This window comes from Drosophila grimshawi, unplaced genomic scaffold, assembly GCF_018153295.1.
Source record: "Drosophila grimshawi isolate 15287-2541.00 unplaced genomic scaffold, ASM1815329v1 contig_311, whole genome shotgun sequence".
Taxonomy (NCBI): domain Eukaryota; kingdom Metazoa; phylum Arthropoda; class Insecta; order Diptera; family Drosophilidae; genus Drosophila; species Drosophila grimshawi.
This window is the reverse complement of record NW_025063098.1, coordinates 18995458-19016262: the sequence shown is the minus strand read 5'-3', so window position 1 is coordinate 19016262 and position 20805 is coordinate 18995458. Positions and strand designations below refer to the sequence as shown.

The window sequence follows — 20805 nt, the reverse complement described above, 5'->3', positions numbered from 1 at the left end:
AACATTTGTAAAGACAGTTGGGTAAAGATTATTAGCGCACATACGATGTCCATAGCTGGATATTCCAAACTGAACAAATCGTTGGCTGCCATTATATTCAGCCGGATACGATAGTGGAGATCCACCAAGTTCGTAAATGCATGAATCATAAGCGCAGATTTGACTCGATTTGATATCTCTGCTGAAGATCTTCTGGCAGTTTGTACGATTGTATTTATAGGCGGTCGCCTCCTTGGCCACATTGGATCATATCTTTCCGGTTCGGGCCCAGCCAGTTACATAGAATTTCTCCATTTCTTCGGTCTGTCCTTGAAGTGTTCTGTTAAGTGGCAAACATATGGGCTTGATGCTCTCTGTGGCAAGTAAATAAATCGGTTAAATTCTGCAACTGAAGGTGGTATTAACCATTTAACTTACGACTGTTTTCAACGTCTCTTGATAGCTTTATCAATGCTATATCATTTGCAGCAAAGTTCTTTGTGTAATCTTCATGTACAAAAATTTCATCAAAGAGAACATCATTAACAGGTGGGGCACATTTCTGATTATCGTCAAAGCAGTCGGTTTGGGTGGATACTCTATGCTCTCCCAAACGCACTAGTATTCTATGATGAAAATACAATTTGGAAACTTACAACATGGAACATAATCAGCTATTACTTACAGCTCATATTCACTCAAGCAGTGCGCAGCAGTTAGGACAAAACCTATTAATTATATTCGAATAAGGGTCAATAATACAATTAAGACGGCTTGCATTAACTAACGTTTTGTTATAAGTGTGCCGCCGCAGAAAAAGTGTTCAACGCCATTATTTCTGATCTTCAGCAGAGCCAGCCAGGGTCTTGACATTAATTGAATCCTATTTTCTGCATCCGTCTGAGCATTTGAATCAAAATATCCACAGTCCTGTTCCGACAGTATTCTAAGTCCTTTCTCGTTTTGACAGCACACATTCGAGGCCAAACAAAGAGCAAGGATCAATGCTCCGACTATATTCATTGCGAATGGGAGTAGAAAATCGCACTTATTGAAAATCTCACTCGACTGGCGACTTTATATAGCATTATACATACTATTCATATATGTACATTTCTTTTTCTTATCACGAGTTTCTGAAGAAATTATATGGATTATCATGATTGAACTCGTCATATCAAGACATCCCTAGGGCCAAATGAAGTTCAATGAACAATGGTATTTCCCTGTTCAAATGATAATGAAAAGGTCGAAATACTAAAAATAGAATGTTTAAGCTTAAAAAAAAACGTCGAACTGAAAACAAGAAAGTTTTTCTTAATATATTCAACAGCTTTGTTCAGGGTATCTTATAGTCGAGCTCTCTCTCTACTGCCAAAGCATTTTTGGTTGCTTGCATGTGCAGGCAATAAAACAGAATTATTTTTAATATATAATTATTGTTGCTGGGCCTATGGAACGGTAAACATTTTATGGATAGGAAAAATACATAAAAGTATTTGTTTATTCATATGTGTGTGTTTGTATACTCATTCATGAGTGTGTTTTGCCACTCTATTGAGGTATTTGTGTGGTTATTTACGAAATATGTCGATATTAAATGTTAGATGGTATTTATACTTTTCTCGTTGATGGAGTTTGAGTTACCATTTAGCGTTTAGTATCCATTCAATAGAAATTAATAAACAGCGTAAAGAAAATAAGTCCAAGCACAGACTAAAATAAAATTCTTATCGTAATATATCTGAAATGTTTTATATGTTTCTCTAATTTATTTACAAAATAATTATTAAAAGTTATAAATGGGTTTGCATTCCACTTTTCAGAAATACACACATTGCTTGTAGATCATTTATAAAGAATCATTTTTCTTTCATATTATACAATTTAGTCATAAGTACAATTTTTTCGCTTTGTTTACAATAAACAAATACAAATGCGAAGCACTTTGCTCTGATCTTTATTAAGTTAAAAGGTTTAATCATTGCAAACATTTCTCGCAGCTATCAAATGTAAATAATATTTTGTTGTTATTTTGGCGTAATTTGGTAAATATGAGCTTTAGTTCTGCGGAAGTTCTCATTAAAACCCAAACATGTGGCGCTACTTATTTAATTTCGAGCTTTCGACCTTATTGCAACAGTTGTCTGTGCCGTGAGCTTAATTAACAGTATGACTTTGATCTGACATTGACATTCAAATTTGTTGCCTAGGCACTCAGTATTTTTTTATGGCTTAATTTCTGGTTTTCTGTACAACAACAACAGCAACAAAAAAAGTAGAACCCGTCGCTCGTCACGCTTCATGGGCTGCCGGACAGCTGGACGGACATTATGTGGCAGTAAATACGAATTACGGGGCATTTATACATTTATGCATAAGTATGTGTGACGAGAACAGAAATTAAGCGTTAAGAAAGTTTTATGCTTGCAAAGCACAAACTTTCAGTCCTGAGTCGACCTCGCTAAAATGACCGATTACTCCTATAGAAACTCACTGATAAAGTACCTAAATGTTGAAACAGATAAGAATATTCTAGTCGAGAGAGCCGACCACGAAATACTCTGAGCACAAGTCTTTAAAATCTTAAGTTTAGATAGTAAAATTTTAGAATTATTACTGTATCTATATATAAATATAGATATATATAATATGGGATCGGAGACATCGCCTTCCATATCTTCCATCCAAAGTTCGCGAAAAAATTTAAAATCCTGCAGATAAACTAAAACTTATCTTTCATCCGATTATTATTAAAAGAGTTGTAAGAAATAGTTATCTTAGCATCACTTTATCAAAAATCATAGCATTTTTAAAAGCTAATCTCGATTATTTCTTAAATGACATCCTTTACTAATAAATGAAATGCTTTAAAACTCATCAAGCCCATAACTCGTCGAACGTGTCCCACTTTTCATAAACCAGGGCAGAAGCAGAGTGGCTTAGATTAAATATATGAAAAAATTCTTATTTGGCCGCCCTCTTACGAAGAGCTGGATACTCCATTTTTGCTTGAAGTATTGAGGCAGCTAATGGCTTTTCTTTTCTTTTTCATCTTCTGCTGCTTCCTTTGTTATTAATAATTCAGCACAAGTGGAAAACAGGCAGGAATTTTAATGGAGCCAACAAATGGAATGTGTCCTTGCATAACTGCGGCAAATATGTTTTATTTATTTATGTATGCCTACATTCGCTTAAGTTATTGAGTATTCAGCTGACAATAGCGTCGAGTGTCTTTCGACTTAAATCAATAATACTAATACGCACTGTTGAGCGATCAACTAGCCGCAGGTGGCAATCACGGAGCGCATAAATTCTATTTTAGTTCGACAATTCACATTCGAGACACATGTGTCCACAAAAAGGATACAAAAGAGGACATGCAATGCCCCAGGCGCATTATACAAACATTTAAATATAGAGTTGACTAAATATAGAACTTTCACTCAGAATATGGTCGGTATAGAAACAGACAGTCGACAGACACACGCGGCTGGTGATGCTCATCAGGATCTCCTTCATCCAAAGAGTTTAATTATTTTTATAGCTTTAAATAGAAATTCGTAATAAAAAAGAGAGTTTTTAGGGAGTGTTTTTTCTTGCATTGGTTTAAGTGTTACTGTTTGTAGAAACTGGACGCAAAGCCTTTTCCCCCTTTAGTTGAAACATGAATTTGTATCTTTAAGTGTGCGTTTTGTATTTGTATCTAAAGCTGTAGCTGTTGCTGTGCATGTCATGTCCATTGCTTTAGCATGACATATCAAGAACATTTGGCAGCTGACGGAATATGTTGACCCCCGCAGTTCGGTTTGCAGAAGCCCAAATACCAAATTCCGTCAGCCGCAGCCACAACCGGCTGCGTCTTGGTCCACCACACCCAGTATTGTCTGAAAAACTCGAGTCACGCCAGCCACCCCATCGTTGGCCACCTGACTCTGCGCAATCGTTATATAATCCAAATAGCTCCCAGCTCGGCCCACTAAAAGGCGCGCTCAGCGCACTCTCAATCTCATTTTCTCTCTTTCTCTCGCTATCTCTCTCTCTGTGAATCTCACCTCAACTCATTCTCTTTCTCTCGGTGTCGGAGAAAGCATTTCCAGTGCATTGAACTTGGGCCTGTTCAAGCTGTCGCTTGTTGAGTTCTTGCCCAAGAGTTTGAGTGAAAAACTTTGCTCCTTTTTACCGAAAATTTTGTTGGGTCTGTTGCCGAAAAATATTATTTACACGTCTCCTCCCCAGGGACATGTCAAACAAAGTGCGTGCGTTAATCTTCTTGGCGAGGCAAGGAGAAAACATTAGTGGCATCCTTGCGATGCGCACCGTGGGTCTGTTTTACATAATGGATTTGTCTAACTAAGTTTCCAGCCTGCCAAGGAGCAGCCAATTGCTCTGTTCAGCAAGCGTAATTAGAGAGCTGCTTAAATCCTACTTATGCACAAATCTCTCAAACACTTATTACAATAGCTGCCAAATTGATTGAAGCCATTAGATTAATTTTTCGTAAGAAAACAGAGTTTTCTAGCGTTGCAGTTATGCAATTGAGTTCAATTTTAAATTTTAAGTGGTTAGATAAAAGATCAACGAGGATATATACTCGATTGCTAGTCTAGTTTTTTATGTTAACTTTTAGGAGGTATTGAAGCGCTTTATCTTTTCCAGCCAATTCTTAAAAGTTTGTAAAAACATTTCAATGAATGCTCTTTCGCCTTGCTCTGCTTTTTTATTTAAGAGCGAAAAAAATCCTTAGTGCTGTCTGTAGCTGTAGCAATAGAAGAAAAATTGAGAGCGACCGTCCATATAAATTTTAATTAAATGTTGCAAATTTACATATAATATTGTTCTATATTGTTGATTGTGCTTCGACAGATTGTAAATAATAATAATAAAAATATAATAATTTCTGGCAATACTCAAGAACTTATCTGCCCTTATTTACAATTGTATTCCGATGTGAACTCAAGCGTCTGTAAAATATAAATTTCAATTAATTGTAACAAATTAGTACAAATAAGTTGAGCAATATCCATCTTATCCTGATTATTGTATTTATAACATTTTTTGATTGGACACTAATTATACAATTTCTGGCAGCACTTAAGAACTTATTTGTTTTCCAAGGTGAACTAATTTTTCACTTTTCTATAACTTTTTTTCCTTGGCTACTTGCAACCACAGTGGCCACTCCTCGACGGCCGCAAATAACGATGTGAAGCTATCCCATTTGGTTGGTAAGTTGAAACCGTGTGCTAAGGATGCCGATGCAGCCAGACAGCTGTGCTCGTTAGTGGCTTTAATTGGGCTGAAGGGAAATGAAACTCGAGAATTTATTTAGTTTTTAAAGATCATATTTACTTCAATCACAGCACAGAATACAGAGAATTTTCATTTCAGGGTTTCCTTGTGGCCTTGGAAAGGAAGTATGAAATTGAAACGCAAGAGAAAAGCTATTGGTTATATTGAGTGTGAATGTGTGTGTGTGTATAGGTGTGAGAGGAAAACAAGAAAAGGCTCGCGTGGGTGCAAGCGCTAGGAGACAGCGGTAGCAGCTGAAGGCGCTGCTGTGTAAATTGGAAAATGTATTGATAACTGCAGAGCAGGGTGGGGTGGGGGATAGAAGAGGCAGCGAGGAAAAGCAGCAATAAAGCTCAAGGCTTGTTGTTGTTGTTTTTGTTTCTTTGGAAGGTGTTTGTGATATTATTTTCAAACTTATCAAATATTTGTTGACATGTATTTTTATAGGTTTGCCTTTTAGTGCTAATTTCAAAGTTTTCTTTTCTTCTTTTTTCTTTTTAACACACATCTAACATCTATATATGTATATATATGTTACCTTTTATATTGAATTATGTTTGTATATATATATTTATATATATATCGACCGTATCTATATGTATATAAGTTTGTTGTGTTTATGTATATGTTTAAAACACAGTTGCCAGTTTGCTAGTTACATTTGACTTGGTTCTACGCTTAAGATCAGGTTCGAAATGATTTTTTTCTTTCTTTTTCTGTAGTGGTACAGCAGTTTTTGAGTTGACTTTTGTGATTGTTGCCAGTTGCAAATAAAACATATATGTGTATATTTCTAAAGTGCTACTTACAAATAATACATAAATTGTACAAACAATTACACAGAGAAATTTACACAATAAAAGAACACCATTAACTAAAAATAATCTCAATTTGCGAGTTGGAACTTAATCTCGATTTTTTGCACAGCTAAAAACTAAGAACTGACTAAGCAAGCATTTATATATATTTATATTAGTAATATATGCAAATATTCAAGAATGCATTTCGACTTCCACTCAATTCAGTTCTTGCTAGGAAGTTTTGTGTAAAAATTATAAATCAGCCTTCGTCCCATTGACTAAAAGTGTTGCCTGCGCCTTGGTTCTCTTTGATCATCTTGTGGCAGCTTTCCACAACAAAGTGTCCTTTATCTTCAGTACTGATAGTTGTGTGGAAAGACGGCGCGAGCAGGCAAATAGCAAGGATCGTGCTGATTGCGATAGCGACGCGCAAAGAAAACGGCCAAAACCTGTTGCCAATTAAATATAAAGAAGACTGATTAGAAAAGTACAAGCAAATAACACAAAAACATAGCATACAAAAAATAAATATGAAAGCATAATCAAATTTGTTACATGATAGATATGTATATATATATCTCACCAGTTGCTCTTTTAGCCATGTTTAAATTCTCTAAAGAGTGTTTTTAGTTTCAGACGTCGCCCAGGGACTTTCGAATTGTTAGTGAATGTGAATAAATATTCCTCACGAATACATTCGATTTATATGTATGCATATGTGTGTGTATGTGTTTTTTTTTTAAGTGTATATGTGTGTGTCTGTGTGTGTTGACATTTTCAGTTCGAAACACTTGATTGCTTGCGTTTTGTTAAAAAGAAGTAAACACATTGCTACATATCTTGTATATATATGTATTGTATATAGATAGATGTATATATATATATGTTTATATATATATTTATATATTACATATATATATATATATTTCTAAAGTTGTAAATGTATGTATGGCCTAATGCGTTTACGTACTGTTTTGGTTTTCCTGCCTACACTCGTATATATGCCGAGTACAGTGATCACTCGCTAAGTAACTCTCTCGTAAATTATATTAATTATATTTTTTTCCAAAAACGTTTTTTTTTAACTTAAAGTGTGAATTTTTGATGGCCAGTTTTTTTTGGTAATCATAGATTCCATTTTCTTGTGAAAATTAAAAGTAATTAGAATTGTCAAAGATCTTTAGAAAATGTATTTTAGACTTCGAAATGATTTTCATAAACCAAAGTAATTCATTTAATTAGCGAGTGTAGACTGTACTTGTGGCTGTGCATGCAAGGACCTTATGTGTATATAAGTATATATGTAGGGATGCTCGTATAAATATATATATTATGTATTATGTATATAGATGTATTTGTGTATAAGTGTGTGTGTGTGTTAGTGTGTCTGTGTGATGATAGCAGCTAACCACAAAAGGTTGATCTAAAAGACCCACGATTGTTACATGAATATGAAATTTACACATTGACATTAAACTTTTTTGTTCTTATTAATTTTTTTGTTTGTTTTTTTTTTTTTTATTTGTGGGGGGAGTTTAGGGGAGAGTTTTAGTTAGCAATTTAGAGGAAGGCGCTGGGCAAGCCGCGCGGATCCTTTTGATTGCGATAGCGCACTGTTAGCCAGACACCAACGAACTGAGATTGCAGCATGTTAAATATGAGAACAGGACAAGAGGATTAAAAAAAATCCATATGCGGTATGCGAGATAAGAGATTAGAGATAACTAATAGGAAAGGAACTCACCTCAGTGAAGCTGAAGAAGATGCCCAGACCACCGCATAGCTTAAAGGCATAATCAATCTTATCCTCTAGCAGGGGGCCACAGGGACCACAATGACATAACGGATCCTTGGAATCGGCACAACACTCCCGATTAATCAGATCGCAGCTGGGCTCCTCATCGTTAACATTGGTTATGGTGGTGGTGCTGGTGGTGGTTGGTGTGGTGGTGGCATTGAAGCCACAGCAACGGAAACTATCCTGCACCTGTTTGCGCAACTTTGGCGGCACCGTCTTCCAGCCCTGCTCGGCAAACTGTTGCTGCTGCTCGGCATTCACAGCCAGACAGGAGCTGGCAATCGAGAACTGAATGAGGAACAGCATGAACAGAATGATCATGTACTGAGATCATGCATTTGAGACATTTAAAGAGTTAAGATGCAAACCAATAATAATAGAAAAGGTTATGATCGGTGTGCTGAAAGTAAATTGCTGACAAATATATTAGTTAGATTGAATATAGTATTTCTAAAGGTGTTATTTTGAATTTAAGAACTCAGCTGGCTAATTGTTTAATATAGTAGACGGTCTACTTGAAAAACATGACTTGAAAAGAAGGAAGAGTTTGGATTTATGTTTGTTCTTGCTTGAAACATAAAACTCAAATCTAAACTCCGAATTTGTAAGGGAAACTATAAGCCAATATTTGGATTGATTGTTCTTCCTTCAAACATATAATCAAATATGAATTCTAAATTGATTAGTTTTTAAGAGGAAACTATAATCAAAGCTCTTTTTATTAATCAACTTTAAAAATATCATTCCTATGTAAATAACCTGATAAGTTTCAATCTGATTGACCTCAAATTCAATAATCATTGGAAATTTCATAGAAATATATTTAGAGCCGAGATAAGAATGACAAACAGATATCATATAATATACCCACTAACCAGTCAGTCAACATTGAAGAATGCATAAGCTAAGTATGTATATACATACATGTATGTATAAGCTGACATAGCACTAATGTTGTGCTATCAGTTCATGTTGTACGGTAGCAGCTGATAACCTTCCAGCTGACGCAATTACGAAACAAGCGGAAGTCGAAGGCAAAGCGCTCCGTGAGCCAAGCCAAGTGTTGTACAAAGTCATTTGATTTATGTCAAGAGTGCTGCGTCATTATGAAGCCCACCTCAAGCAGCACTAATACACATGCATGCATAATGCATGTGTACCGTTTCTCAAGTGAGCGAAAATGTCCGGTTAGAGGAAGAGGGTATTTTAGAACGGCATTCGACATGCGTTGACCTTGTGCAGTTGTGCGTGTAGTGCTGCATAACGGTACAGGCATGCATGCACATTGTTGTAGTTGTAGTAGTGTTGTGTAAAAAGGATACAAAGAAGAGCATCACTTGATGATGCTTGACAGCGCCAGCGAGGCCCAGCATGGATATGCAGATGAGTATCACGCCGCAGGCAAGGATGCCGCCAACAATTGGCAGATTTGTAACGACCGACGCAGCCCGAGCGTAGACACCAACGCCAATCAGCAAGAAACCAATCATCTACAAGAACGGAGAAAGAAACAAAGAAAAAGGAGAATATTTTAGACGCGCCGCACTTTAAATACCCTGCCTGAAATGAGTTTTTATTGCTCATTTTTTATATATAAATTAATGTTTATTATTTACATTTGTATATATTATTTATAGATATATTATTTTTAAGATAAATTAAGCAAACAAAACAAAAACAATAGTCTCTTACTTCCGAGGGTATATCAATAAAAATTGAGAGAAACGAGGACAACTGTTTACTCCATAAATAGCAGACATAACATTAACCGTTGCACGAATTTCACAATGCAGACACAACAAATTTCAAACAGTTTTTTCCTCGTTGTTGTTGTTTCCGTATTGTATGTCGCAATTTGTATATTTTTTCTGTTGTTGTTGTTTAGTTTTTTGTTGCTGCTTGCTTACTTACCACATACAAAATGTTGAGCGCAATTAGCGCGTTCTTCGAGCAGGTAAAACCACCACACATTTTGCTGATTGCGCTTATCTGCCGCTTCTTAGTTATATTTGAATATGTTTAATTCTTAAATTGTAAGAATTTTAGCTAATTATTTGGTACTTGTATGGCGCAGGTTTCCCTTTCACTGTAATACACATTCGAAATGTGCTAAAAATGGCGTTGTCTGCACACAAAACATACTAAAAAAAATGCAGTAAATACCATTTGCTAAGAGGGAGAAAACGCTGAAGACTAACATTTATTTGCTGATATGGCAACTCTCGAGCTGGTATCTATTGTGACCTAAGACGGACTGGTTTAAGAAAAATGTTTGCCTTACTAAAATAAGAAAATAAAACTTTGAATTAGGCATTAAAAACTTTAAATGAATACTTTATATAATGAAATTGCAGCATATTATTTTAAATATGTTTAAAGCAGCTTGATTGGCAACGCTGAATTTGGGTTGTTGCATTTGCTAACGCTTAGCCGATAACCAAACCAATGCACTTTACATCTATCAAATTTAAAAATTGTGAATAGCTTAACGATTTTTTTTTTCCAAGTGTAAAGAATTATTTAATGAAATGCAATTGAAAAATTGTCAATTGGCAGTAAATTTAAACACGATGTGTTTTAACATGTACGATCGTGTCGTGTCGTGTCTCAGCAAATGCACATCAAGAACAGCCAAACAACAAAAAAAAACGAACAAGTGCCGTTAATTGCATTTTTCTACCAAGCCAAAAATTCCGCGCGTTGCAAAAAGAACAAAAAAAAAGAGGCAAAGGCAAACAACTTCATTGCGTGTCATGGCAAGTTATTGGCCTAGGACCTCCGAGCTGGCAATATTTGGCAGCAACATCGAACGTACATAAATTTATGGGCAAACGATAAGCGCCGGCAAAAACTATTTGCTATTTTGCTGCCCAAAATTGGACAAGGAACGTGCGTCGCTCTCCCCTCCCTCTCTCTTTCTCTCTCTCTCACTCTCACAATCTACGCTCTCTCTGTCTCTCCCTCACTCCTTTCGTCTGCATCTGCTTGTGTCGCCTTGCGCTTTAAGTAGAATTTAGTAGCTGTCAAAGCCATCAGCTGGTGCCGGGCAACACCTACAGTAGCGGCACGCAACCTATGCACACTACCACACACACATATACACATACATACACATTTGTGTACATGTATTTATTAGCACAATAGAGTTGAGCGCGTGACTTCATTTTGCTCGAGACACAAGTCAACATTTTGGGCGATCGTGAAAATAAATACGTATAATGCCTAAAACTAGCGAGTTAAATGCCGATTTTAATTGATCAACATTTTCTGACAAAAAAAAAAAATTAAAAATGAAGCGAAGATATTTAATAATATGCAACAGTCTATAAATAAAAATCGAATTAAAAACCAGTTATTTTTGTATATATTTATTCTTTTTACTAATGAATTTTGAATTTGAACAATTTTTTTATTTAGTTTTTTGTATTTGTTATATTAACAGCAACAATAATAGCCTACTAAAACTTTTCTTATTAATAGACAATATCGTCGAATCTTTTATTGGAACTCAACTTCTTCTTCTGATTCTTAAGCCACAGTCCGAAGTTCTTCGTTATTCATTGATCTGGCTTCAGAGACTTTAGTTTTAATTTTAGCCCGAAGAACATTGATGGGGGTCTAATATTCCAACATTTCAATATACAATACTATTTTTATCCAATGTACAGGTTTCACTCTATAACAAGTACAAAAGCTATCAGAAAAGAGAACATTTAATGAACTGAAAAGTGTTCAATTCTAATAATAATCGCTTAAAGCAGCTTTTGCGAATATAATTTTGGTGCTTCGAAATTGACAAATTGAACATTATGAAAAACTGTTAATAGAATTGTTTTCTGTGTATATTTTTTAGGTATATTTCAAAATATGAATTCTTGTATCAAAATCTCATTTGCCTACAAACCAAACTCACTTTGAAAATGCTGCTGAGTTTTGGGCAAGTGTGTGCAACATTCGGTGTGATGAATTTAGCTTGTCTGTCTTCATTTCACCTGTTAAAAGTGATTGCTTTCGAATAATGGCTCGTGTTGTGCTGGTAAATCTTGGACACGCGCTCATCCTTAATAGAAGCACACACAGCCAACACACACACACTCACACAGAACTCAACTTGAGATCAGGTGAAGCATCTCTTCATCTGTGAGCCAAGTCGCCTTCGACTTTGCGTGCAAATTGCGAATATGCTGAGCCTGACTTTGGCCTATGGCTTTATAAGGCAGTTCTGATGTTGATGTTGATGTTGTTGCTGTTTGTTGTTGTTTGTTGTTGATGTTGTTGCTGTTGCTGTCGCTTGTCATTTGCTTTTAGCCACGGCTCATTGGCAGCTTTATTGGCCTTGGCATGCGTGTGTGGTCTCAGCCGCATACCAATCGTGAATTTGAATACGAATATGAATATATGAATGTGTGCCCGTTATTCATATGCTTGTGGCACACAGCTCGTAAATATGAATCGCATGCTGCAAGTGCCCAAATGCCCAAGCAACGAGACGAGACCTCGTTAGTCTTTGCATTCGTTTTGTTTATTTCGTTGTGTGAAAAATGGCTTAACTGCTTCTAACTGTCCCTAAGAAGAGATGGCCAAAAACAGAACAAAACAAAACCAAAACAAAAAAGAACAAACAGAAAAAACACATGAAATTAGACTGCAACGATGCACGTCCAACGATAGAACTGATCGTGCAACTACAACAACAACAATAGCAGCAACAGCAACAGCAACTGCAACGTCGCCCAAACTAATTAACATATTCAAATATTAGTCGCATTGTTTGCTGGCAGAAGAAATGTACTTCTCTCTCTCTCTCTCTCTCTCTCTCTCTCTCCCTCTCTCTCTCTCTTCTCGCTTCTGCTTGACTCTTCTCTCTCTCTCTCTCTGCTGTTGTGCGGTTCTGTGTTTATTGAAAACCCATTTTTCGGTTTCATGCTTGGCAGTCATTGCGCCTGGTTTAGTACTCAACTCGCTTGAACGCTCCACCCCACCCCGCCCCGCCCCGGAACCCAGCCACGCCCACAGCATCTTCGTTTTCCATACGCTATACCCTGTAGAATGGTCTCAGCAGCAGGTTATCATAAATTTCTTAAGGCATTTGTCATAAGTGACACAGGCAGATAGTTTTTTAGCAGAGTCTGTTTCTTCAAATAATCATGCAACCAATTTTCGTTGGCTATAAGAAAACTTCCTAAAAAATTAAATTTAATTTCATTTAACTTAATTTCTTTTATAGAACACATTTTTAACAATCTAATATATATTTTATTCTTTGGTCATTGACATTTTTTCCACCATCCAAATAGGTTTTAAATCCGTTGAAAATGTCTTCGAATCGGAATAAAAATCGAATATTTATTTGCAATCGAAGAATAAAATAATAATAATGAATATAAAAATGCATTTAATTGTTCAAGAATATATATTTGAATATGCTTCCTTTGCATGTCTGAAGATACGATTGTTCTGCAGAGTATCTGCTAGCCATGCATGCTCGACTGGACCACAATTACTTGCTGGCTTTTGTTAGTGTGTTGCCTTTGGCGCTATTTTTATCGCATTTTAAATGGCTATTTGTAGTTGTTGTTCCACCAGGAAGTGGCATAAATTCGCAGTGCATAATGGCTGTGAATAAATTATTTTTCCTTCCAGGTTGAGGCTCCTGCACGGGCTCCACGCGCCCCATTTTTATGATGGTGATAAGGACGGGGCCACAAAAAAAAAACGAAGGAGAAAAAAAAATGCAGACGCGCCTCCTTCATCTTCCACCAATGCGTTGTTGTTCAATGAAATGAAAAAAGAACAATGAGCTGGTTACGTAATCACTTACTGCGATTGTTGTCCTGAACCCCATAAACCCCAAACCCAGACGCAGAGCTGGAACCGCATCTTTGTTCTTCTAGCCAGCGGCCATCCTTCTGCGGCCATAAAACTCATACTCAAAGTAAAGGAAGATCTTCTTCTTCGTCTTCTTCTTCTTCTGCTACCAGCCAGGCCTAAATTGAATACGCAGAGGCGCAGGCAGTAAAAAGTTGGCACAAAAAGTCGTACAGTTGCCAAGATCATTCGGCGGAAGTAACTCTGCCCAGGGTTAGGCAACCACAAGTTATTCTTCAGACTCTTCTCGCTCCTCGCATTCCCCAACTCGAAACGGACTCAATTAATCACTAACTGTAAAACGGTTTCCGCTTTAATTCTTTAAAGTAGCGTTTTTTTTTTTTATATTTTGCACTTAGATATTATATCGAAAAGACTTACAAACTATATATATATTATAATATTTATAATATTTTTAATATATTAAAGTTCTGTTGAGGTTGATCAAAGATATATAGATTTTTAGTTTGACATTATAATGGATTGATTTTCAATAACTGTTTAAGCATAAATCGCTTCAAGTAAAATATCTAATTTCCGCAGAAATAACCGATTGAAATTCAAAACCAGAACCGGCATTTCGACATTCCTTGATTTGTTGACCGGAAATTAAACCGGCGGCGAAACCTTTACGCGATTGAAACTCAGAACCAGAATCGAAAGTGGAACCAAAATTTGTTTCGATTTTGAAGGTTGGAAATTAATGATTGATTGATTGATTGATTGGAGAGGGGTTCAATGTTTTGAGCCAGTTCGAATGGAGTTGAAGCTTATCAAGGTCTTTGCTTGAGATTGAATTAATCATGTCCATTAGAGATTTAGAGATTTCTATACTGAGCAGGGTGGCTTACCTACCATAAGTCTGATTATGGCATTAAAGATTTGTTGAACTTGAATTCCCAAATCAGAAATGGGAAGAGATATGAGTTGAAGAATAGATTTATGAATTGGGAGATGAGAGTCTTGATTTCGGACTTCGTTTAAAAAGGATTGAATTATTAGATATATATATATATATATAGATATTTTATCAATAAAAATATAGTTGAACAAAAAGGCCATTAAATTAAAAAAAAATCAACAAAATTGATTTATTTAAGTATAAAATCAATTGAATTTTTCATTTGTCCTAAAAATCACTTCAGTTACAGCAACAGTTCTCGGATTTATAAGTCTAACGGAGGGATCAAGAGATATTTGTTTATGTTTTCTTTTTAATTCCACCGATTACTACTGCATACCAACTAAATTAAGGATGTTCCCACACATGGTTATCCTGTGAATTAAGACTTCAAAGACACAGTTCGCTGACTTATCTACGTACAACGGCACTTTGAGACAATTGCTTCTTGGCCAAAGCGTAACAATTGGTAACACATGCTAACAAGCTTATGCGATACGGATTGCTCCAGATGCGCGGGCTCGACTAGGAGATACCCTGTACCCAAGTCGTAAACGTTTTAGATATTTATTTATTATTTATTGTATGTGTGAATGCATGCAAAATGTAAATATACAATTTCTCCAGTATTTCATAGTCTATATATAATGATAAACACAAATCAAATCTAAAATCAGCATCGATATGCACTTTGTCTGCATCTGGTATACAATTCTATAGCTGCCACAGTCTCTGAGATTGGCTCATACAGAAAGACAAAGGATATGGCTGGCTCCACTTGGCTTTTGATGCTCATAAAAAATTGATGACCCTTACGGACTCAAGCATAGCTTCATTAAACACTTTTTAGCCAATTTTTAATGGATTCAAGGTATAAAAACTTAAGCGTTTTGCAATTTCGAATGGCTTTGCGCCAAGAGCACGCTATTACAACGGTTTTGTCTGTGTGGCTGGTTGAGGCTAACTGAATCTGTTTGAGTCTGGTTGGTTGCGTCTGCTTGGCCCTGTCTGGTCAATGTCCTTCTGGCTGGCTGGCTGGCTGGCTGGCTGGCTGGCTGGCTGGCTGGCTAGCTGGTTGGTTGGTGGGCCTTGCATGCGCACGACGCGTCAACAGATGTTATCCACAGCGGAGGCAAGTGACCCCAGGTAGGGCCGTAAATTCTCAGAGCAGCACCAAATGTTCCAATTTGTATTTGTTGTTTCTTAGTTGTTGTTAGCCGGGGTCTGCATTTAATTTAATTTGGCCTGCCCAATTGGGCAATGGTGCAATTAGAGACAAATGTTTTTCGCGTTGCATTCCTTGGCGGCTATTTAAACCTCATGTACCAGGCAATTAGTTTCGGACCCAGCCCCCAAAAAAACACGCGAAAGTTATCAGGATGCGGGGTGTGGTTGGTGGTTGGTGGAAGGTGGAAGGATTGAAGCGATTTCCCACACGTTTGTTTGCTTAATTAGGTGAAAACTGGCTAACAGCTGTCGCCAAAACGGTTGTGGCTGCCTCTGCTCTTGGCCACGGCTAAAAAGGCTGCCGCCTTGCCGTCGTTTGCTAATGAGCAGGACAAGCTGGCGAAAAGAAAAGTAAGCAGGCAAAAATGGAAATCGTTTCGCCGTGCGAAGTGCTAACAAATTCCAGCTACTAACGGCTGTAATAATACTCTATGTCCACGTGGTATTGAGATATTTTTAAACAGTTTGTTTACAATTTTATTATGCTCTAAACCTAAATTGTGAATGAGAATTGTTTTTTTTTTTAGCTTTTAAAGGACTTCAATTTGACTTCGACTTGCTGAAGTCTAACAAATCAATCATAGACTTTAGAGACATAGACTTAGGGAATCCTGGAGTTAAGGAAATCTATTAATTTGGATTTGTGATCATCCTATAACTACAGTCTTGCGTAGCTCCTCAAATGCTAGAAACTTTCCCATCAGCCCAATCTTATCTCCCCTATTTGAGTGAACTGCTGAGCACTCAAACTGCTAAGAATCCATCCTAAGAAAAATGAAAGTAAAAATATAAGTAATTTAATAACAACTATATCTACTGCCAAAATAGTAATTTAATCAATAACAGAATAAAAAGATTTAAATGATAATTCTAAGGAAATGCAAATAAAACTACTTTCGCTTAGTTTCAAATCATTTATTGTTTTTTTCTTTTCTTTTTTTTTCTGCGTGTTGCCATCATAGAAAATTATTGCTGTCAAGCAAATGCAACTGTTGGGGTCATATTTGGTTCCCTTTAAATTCGCTCTGTGGGTGTATTGATATATATGTATCTATGCCAAAGATTAGGCATAAAAGGTGCGGTGTGCCGCATGTGCAGATTTCACTCTTGGTCTTTTTTTCGTCGGTTTTTTGTTTTTTGTTTTTAGCATTTGGCATTTGACATTGCCCATCGTCATGGCAAGTGCATAATTTTTCAATCAATGCGAGCAGCTGTAAACAAACAGCAGACAGCTGAGAAAAAATCAAACCAACAAAAGCCCCACAAACAAGCTGCAAAAGCAACAGGCGGCCAACGTGGCCGGGCCGCAAAAATCGTGATGTGGCCAACATGGCAAAAAGAGCTGGCTGGTTGGCTAGCTGGCTGGTTGGCTAGCTGGCTAGCTGGCGGATGCTCTCAGGAAGCGAATGCGCTCGCTGGCAAGAAAATCAGCTCCATCAAAAGCATTTAAATGCAAATGCAAATGGCCATAAAGCGTGAGGGTGTTCAATGCGAGCTTTATGCAGCGATGTGGGCCAAAAAGCGAGCAAGCCGTTTGTCAATGCAGCCCATCCGGCCCAGCCAGCTCAGAGTGTCAAAAGAAGTGTGTGGGTGTAACTACACTGGGAGAAATATGTGCATATGATGTGTACAAATTTTACTAGAAGCAAAAGTCCAAAACTTTAAATCGAAACTCTTATTTCAAACTCCTATTTCTCGAACCCAGAAATTTGTAAATGTTAAACTTTTTTTTTAGTGTAAAACAGTTGCTTGATATTTTTGAAAACAATAACTCAACTAGTTCGATCCTGATATCATCTTAAATAATAATTCTATCAGTTGCAATTCGAATTTAAGTTTATAAATTCCAATCTAAAAAGTGATAAACTTATTTCACATTAAAATTGACAAGTGGAAAGACAACAAACTTTTTTTTAAGGCTTTGCAGCTGAGAATAATCAAACTCAAACTTCGAATATATTTTTTGTCTGTGATTTTTGCACCCTTTCCTACTTTCGATACTTATTGAATTTGGATTGTGTGAATTTAAACAGAATTCAAACGGAATTAAATTATCAGTTTCGATTCTGAATTTCAAACGGATACGTTTCTGTTCTGGTTCCGATTTGGTGCTCTAAATTTCAAACTTCAAGTATATGCAAATATATTCCAGCAAGATTCGTTTATTTTTTCTGTAAGTGTTGCAAGTTGAAAAGCTATTGTATTTAGAAAGTGGGATCCTTGGGCAGCAGTGGAGCTGTGAGACTACAGGCCAACAGGCCACAGGCTACAACGCTAATTAAAAGACATTGCTAAATGACAAAGACCTAATGGTCAGGTATTTGCATAGCTGTCAACGTTAATGCCCACACTTGGTCGGAGCGTCGTGCAGCCTGCATCTGCATCCTATACACGGTTGCCACAGCGGCGCTCACAAAACTAAGACACGACACTTGGTGGCTTCAACTGCAGACCAAGACCAAATACGCACATAGAGTTGACCATATAAATTGTCAACGTGATGTTGTTGATGGTTTTTTAATAGGGGCGTGTATTATTCAACAGCCAACGCACATTGCGCGTCTTGCCACCTCTTTCCATACTCCACCCGTCATCCCCCCCTCTCCACGACGATTCCCTATTCGAGTCACTACTCATCTTGGCTAGCTAGCAGATCTTCTGGCGTTGTGTCTTCATTCAGCGGCACGCGTCTTTCTTTCATGCTCTTGATTAATGGTTGGCTGCCGCCTTCTCTCAGTTTTCAAAAGGTGGCCTGCCTGTGCTTGCCACTCTGCATCTTTGATCAGGCGTTCTCGCAGTTTGCCATGTGCAAATGGCGTGCGTAGCTGAAGCGTTAAAGAGATCGTAAAACGCCTCGCTTAACTTTTTGCTATTCTTCATAATTTGATTAACACTTTTGCCTGCTGTCTCATCTTCAGAGCCGTATCACATACACAGCGAGATAATATGGTTAAGTCTTTGCGAAACTAGTTCTTTAATAGTTCAAGTACAATTTGCACTACAGTTTTTCTTGTATGAAGCAGAGATGTAAGTTTCTTCGTAGTATTTTACTTTATTTATTTTAAGTATAATTATTTACAATGACTTAAATGTTATTTAAACTAAGTTTTAAATTCTAGATCGAATTCAATGAATTTCTGGCCCAAATTAAGTTCATTCATATTAAACTTTGATCAAATTTATGATTGATATGCGTAAAATCATTTTGGTTCTTTAAAATTAAGTAAAGAACAAAAAATAACTCTGATAATTCTTAAGCCGAGTTTAAGTTCTGGCTTCTGTCAAGCATTCAAAATACAATTCGGTTAAGGTTTATTCAATTAAATTTTTAGCGATGCTTTCTTGATTTCAAAGTTGGATTTTTACTAAGAGAACTATTTGAAAATCGTACAAGTAAAAGTTAATGGTTTGTTCCATAATCTGACTAATGGACTTGGGAAACCCTTCCTTAGGATGGAACACAATTAGACATGGGGAGACTGTAACATTTAATAGACATAATGGACAAACACAAAAAAAAAAATACTTGAACGATTTCCTAGACCCTTAACCCTCAAGTTTCTCAAAATTTATTGATACCAATATAATTATTCAGACACCCTAATCCATTTAAGCAAGCCCCAACTCTAACCAACTTAACATAATCCAATCAATCAATCAACCAATCATTAATTATCATCCTTCAAAGCATAAGAATATCACTAAACAATGAACCTGCCACATAAGCGACTTACACTCTAAATGACAGCTAATCAAATTTGTATGCCATATTCGAGAAAATGTTTTAGTAAATTTAAGTTATGACTTCTTGTTAGTTTGTTGAAGTGTAATTGCTGTGCAGAATTGTGACTTAATGCTCACAAAGCCGTTAAATGATTATAATTTGTAGGGGTTTTAGCATTTCACTTAACCTTCAAACAACAAATGCGCTTGTCATCTATCATAGGCCTTGACAAACACTACTCGAGGCAATAGGGGCTTGGAGCTGTTTGGAGCTGTTTGGATGTGCTTGGATGTGCTTGGAGGTGATTGACTGGTGTGTTGTAGGGTCGCTACTGTCCACAGTGTGTCAATCCATCAGTAGAGATGGCTTTGGCTGTCTCTCGCAGCAACCAGCTACATGTGGCTACAAATTTATTAACCAGCAATTTGTCAGCCAGTTCGGCCCACAGAATCTTAATTAGCAAGAAGCACGTTTCAGAGCTAAGCGCTTCAAAGTACATCGAACGATTGCATAAGGTAGGAATGAACAAAAAACATACATCTATCATTAGGATTGCTCTGTTCTGTGCACATCCGTCAATGGCCAATGAGTGAAAGAATTATGTTGGGAAACTGTCTTAATAATTGAAATACCGTCTCTCTATATGTGATATATAGAAAAACTTTCTTGTTTACCGAGTCCATTCTTCGGCGTGCGCAAGATATTCATTATTTCTTCAATTTTTTAATGTCTCATAATACATAAATAAATAACGTTAAGCAAAATGTATAAATTGTAATTATCGCTGCTGCTGAGGAGATGTTTGCTGCTGCTGCTGGAGAAGCTGCGGCTGTTGTGACTCCAGTTGATAATCAACAATGCATACAAAGCAGATACTATTTCAGTTTGGTTAATTTTTTCATAAAATACTCACTCAGGTAATCTGTAATTTTTAATATATTTAATTCATTTCAAATATTTGCCACCCATTTATATAAGAAAAAATAAACAATTGATATTTATAGATGTATATAGAGTTTATTATTATGTGTAGAGTTTATTGCATTTACTTAATCAGTACAATTTGTTTAGAAAAATATATAAGTATAAATATTGTTCTCATTAAAATTTAAGATCCTTAAACTTTAGCCTTTATGCTGATTGTGTTTATTTTGCTGTTGTCTTTTTTTTATATCCCCTTACTAAGCACCTCTCCTAAAACTTAGCACCTCTCTGC

At 36.5% G+C, this 20805-nt stretch overlaps 1 protein-coding gene and 1 long non-coding RNA gene across 3 annotated transcripts in view; one reads left to right on the top strand and one right to left on the bottom strand.

Moving 5' to 3' along the window:
• LOC116805801 overlaps positions 1–20805 on the top strand; it is a 58964-nt gene that overhangs the window by 19093 nt on the left and 19066 nt on the right. Inside the window, exon 2 of the long non-coding RNA XR_004365402.1 lies at positions 5155–5207. This is a non-coding gene — a long non-coding RNA (uncharacterized LOC116805801). The remainder of the gene's footprint in view (positions 1–5154; positions 5208–20805) is intronic.
• LOC6567314 (tetraspanin-13) lies at positions 4997–9991 on the bottom strand. 2 transcript variants are annotated; one of them, XM_032740249.2, is made up of 4 exons: positions 9781–9972; positions 9192–9359; positions 7816–8193; positions 4997–6520 (listed from the first exon to the last, which is right to left on the bottom strand). In XM_032740249.2, exons 1-4 carry the CDS (start codon positions 9838–9840, stop codon positions 6425–6427), a joined length of 702 nt encoding a protein of 233 aa, XP_032596140.1. In that variant the 5' UTR covers positions 9841–9972; the 3' UTR covers positions 4997–6424. The 2 variants fall into 2 exon arrangements, with proteins under 2 accessions (XP_032596140.1, XP_032596141.1); XM_032740250.2 differs by lacking the exon at positions 4997–6520 and adding an exon at positions 7414–7706 and having other exon boundaries at positions 9781–9991.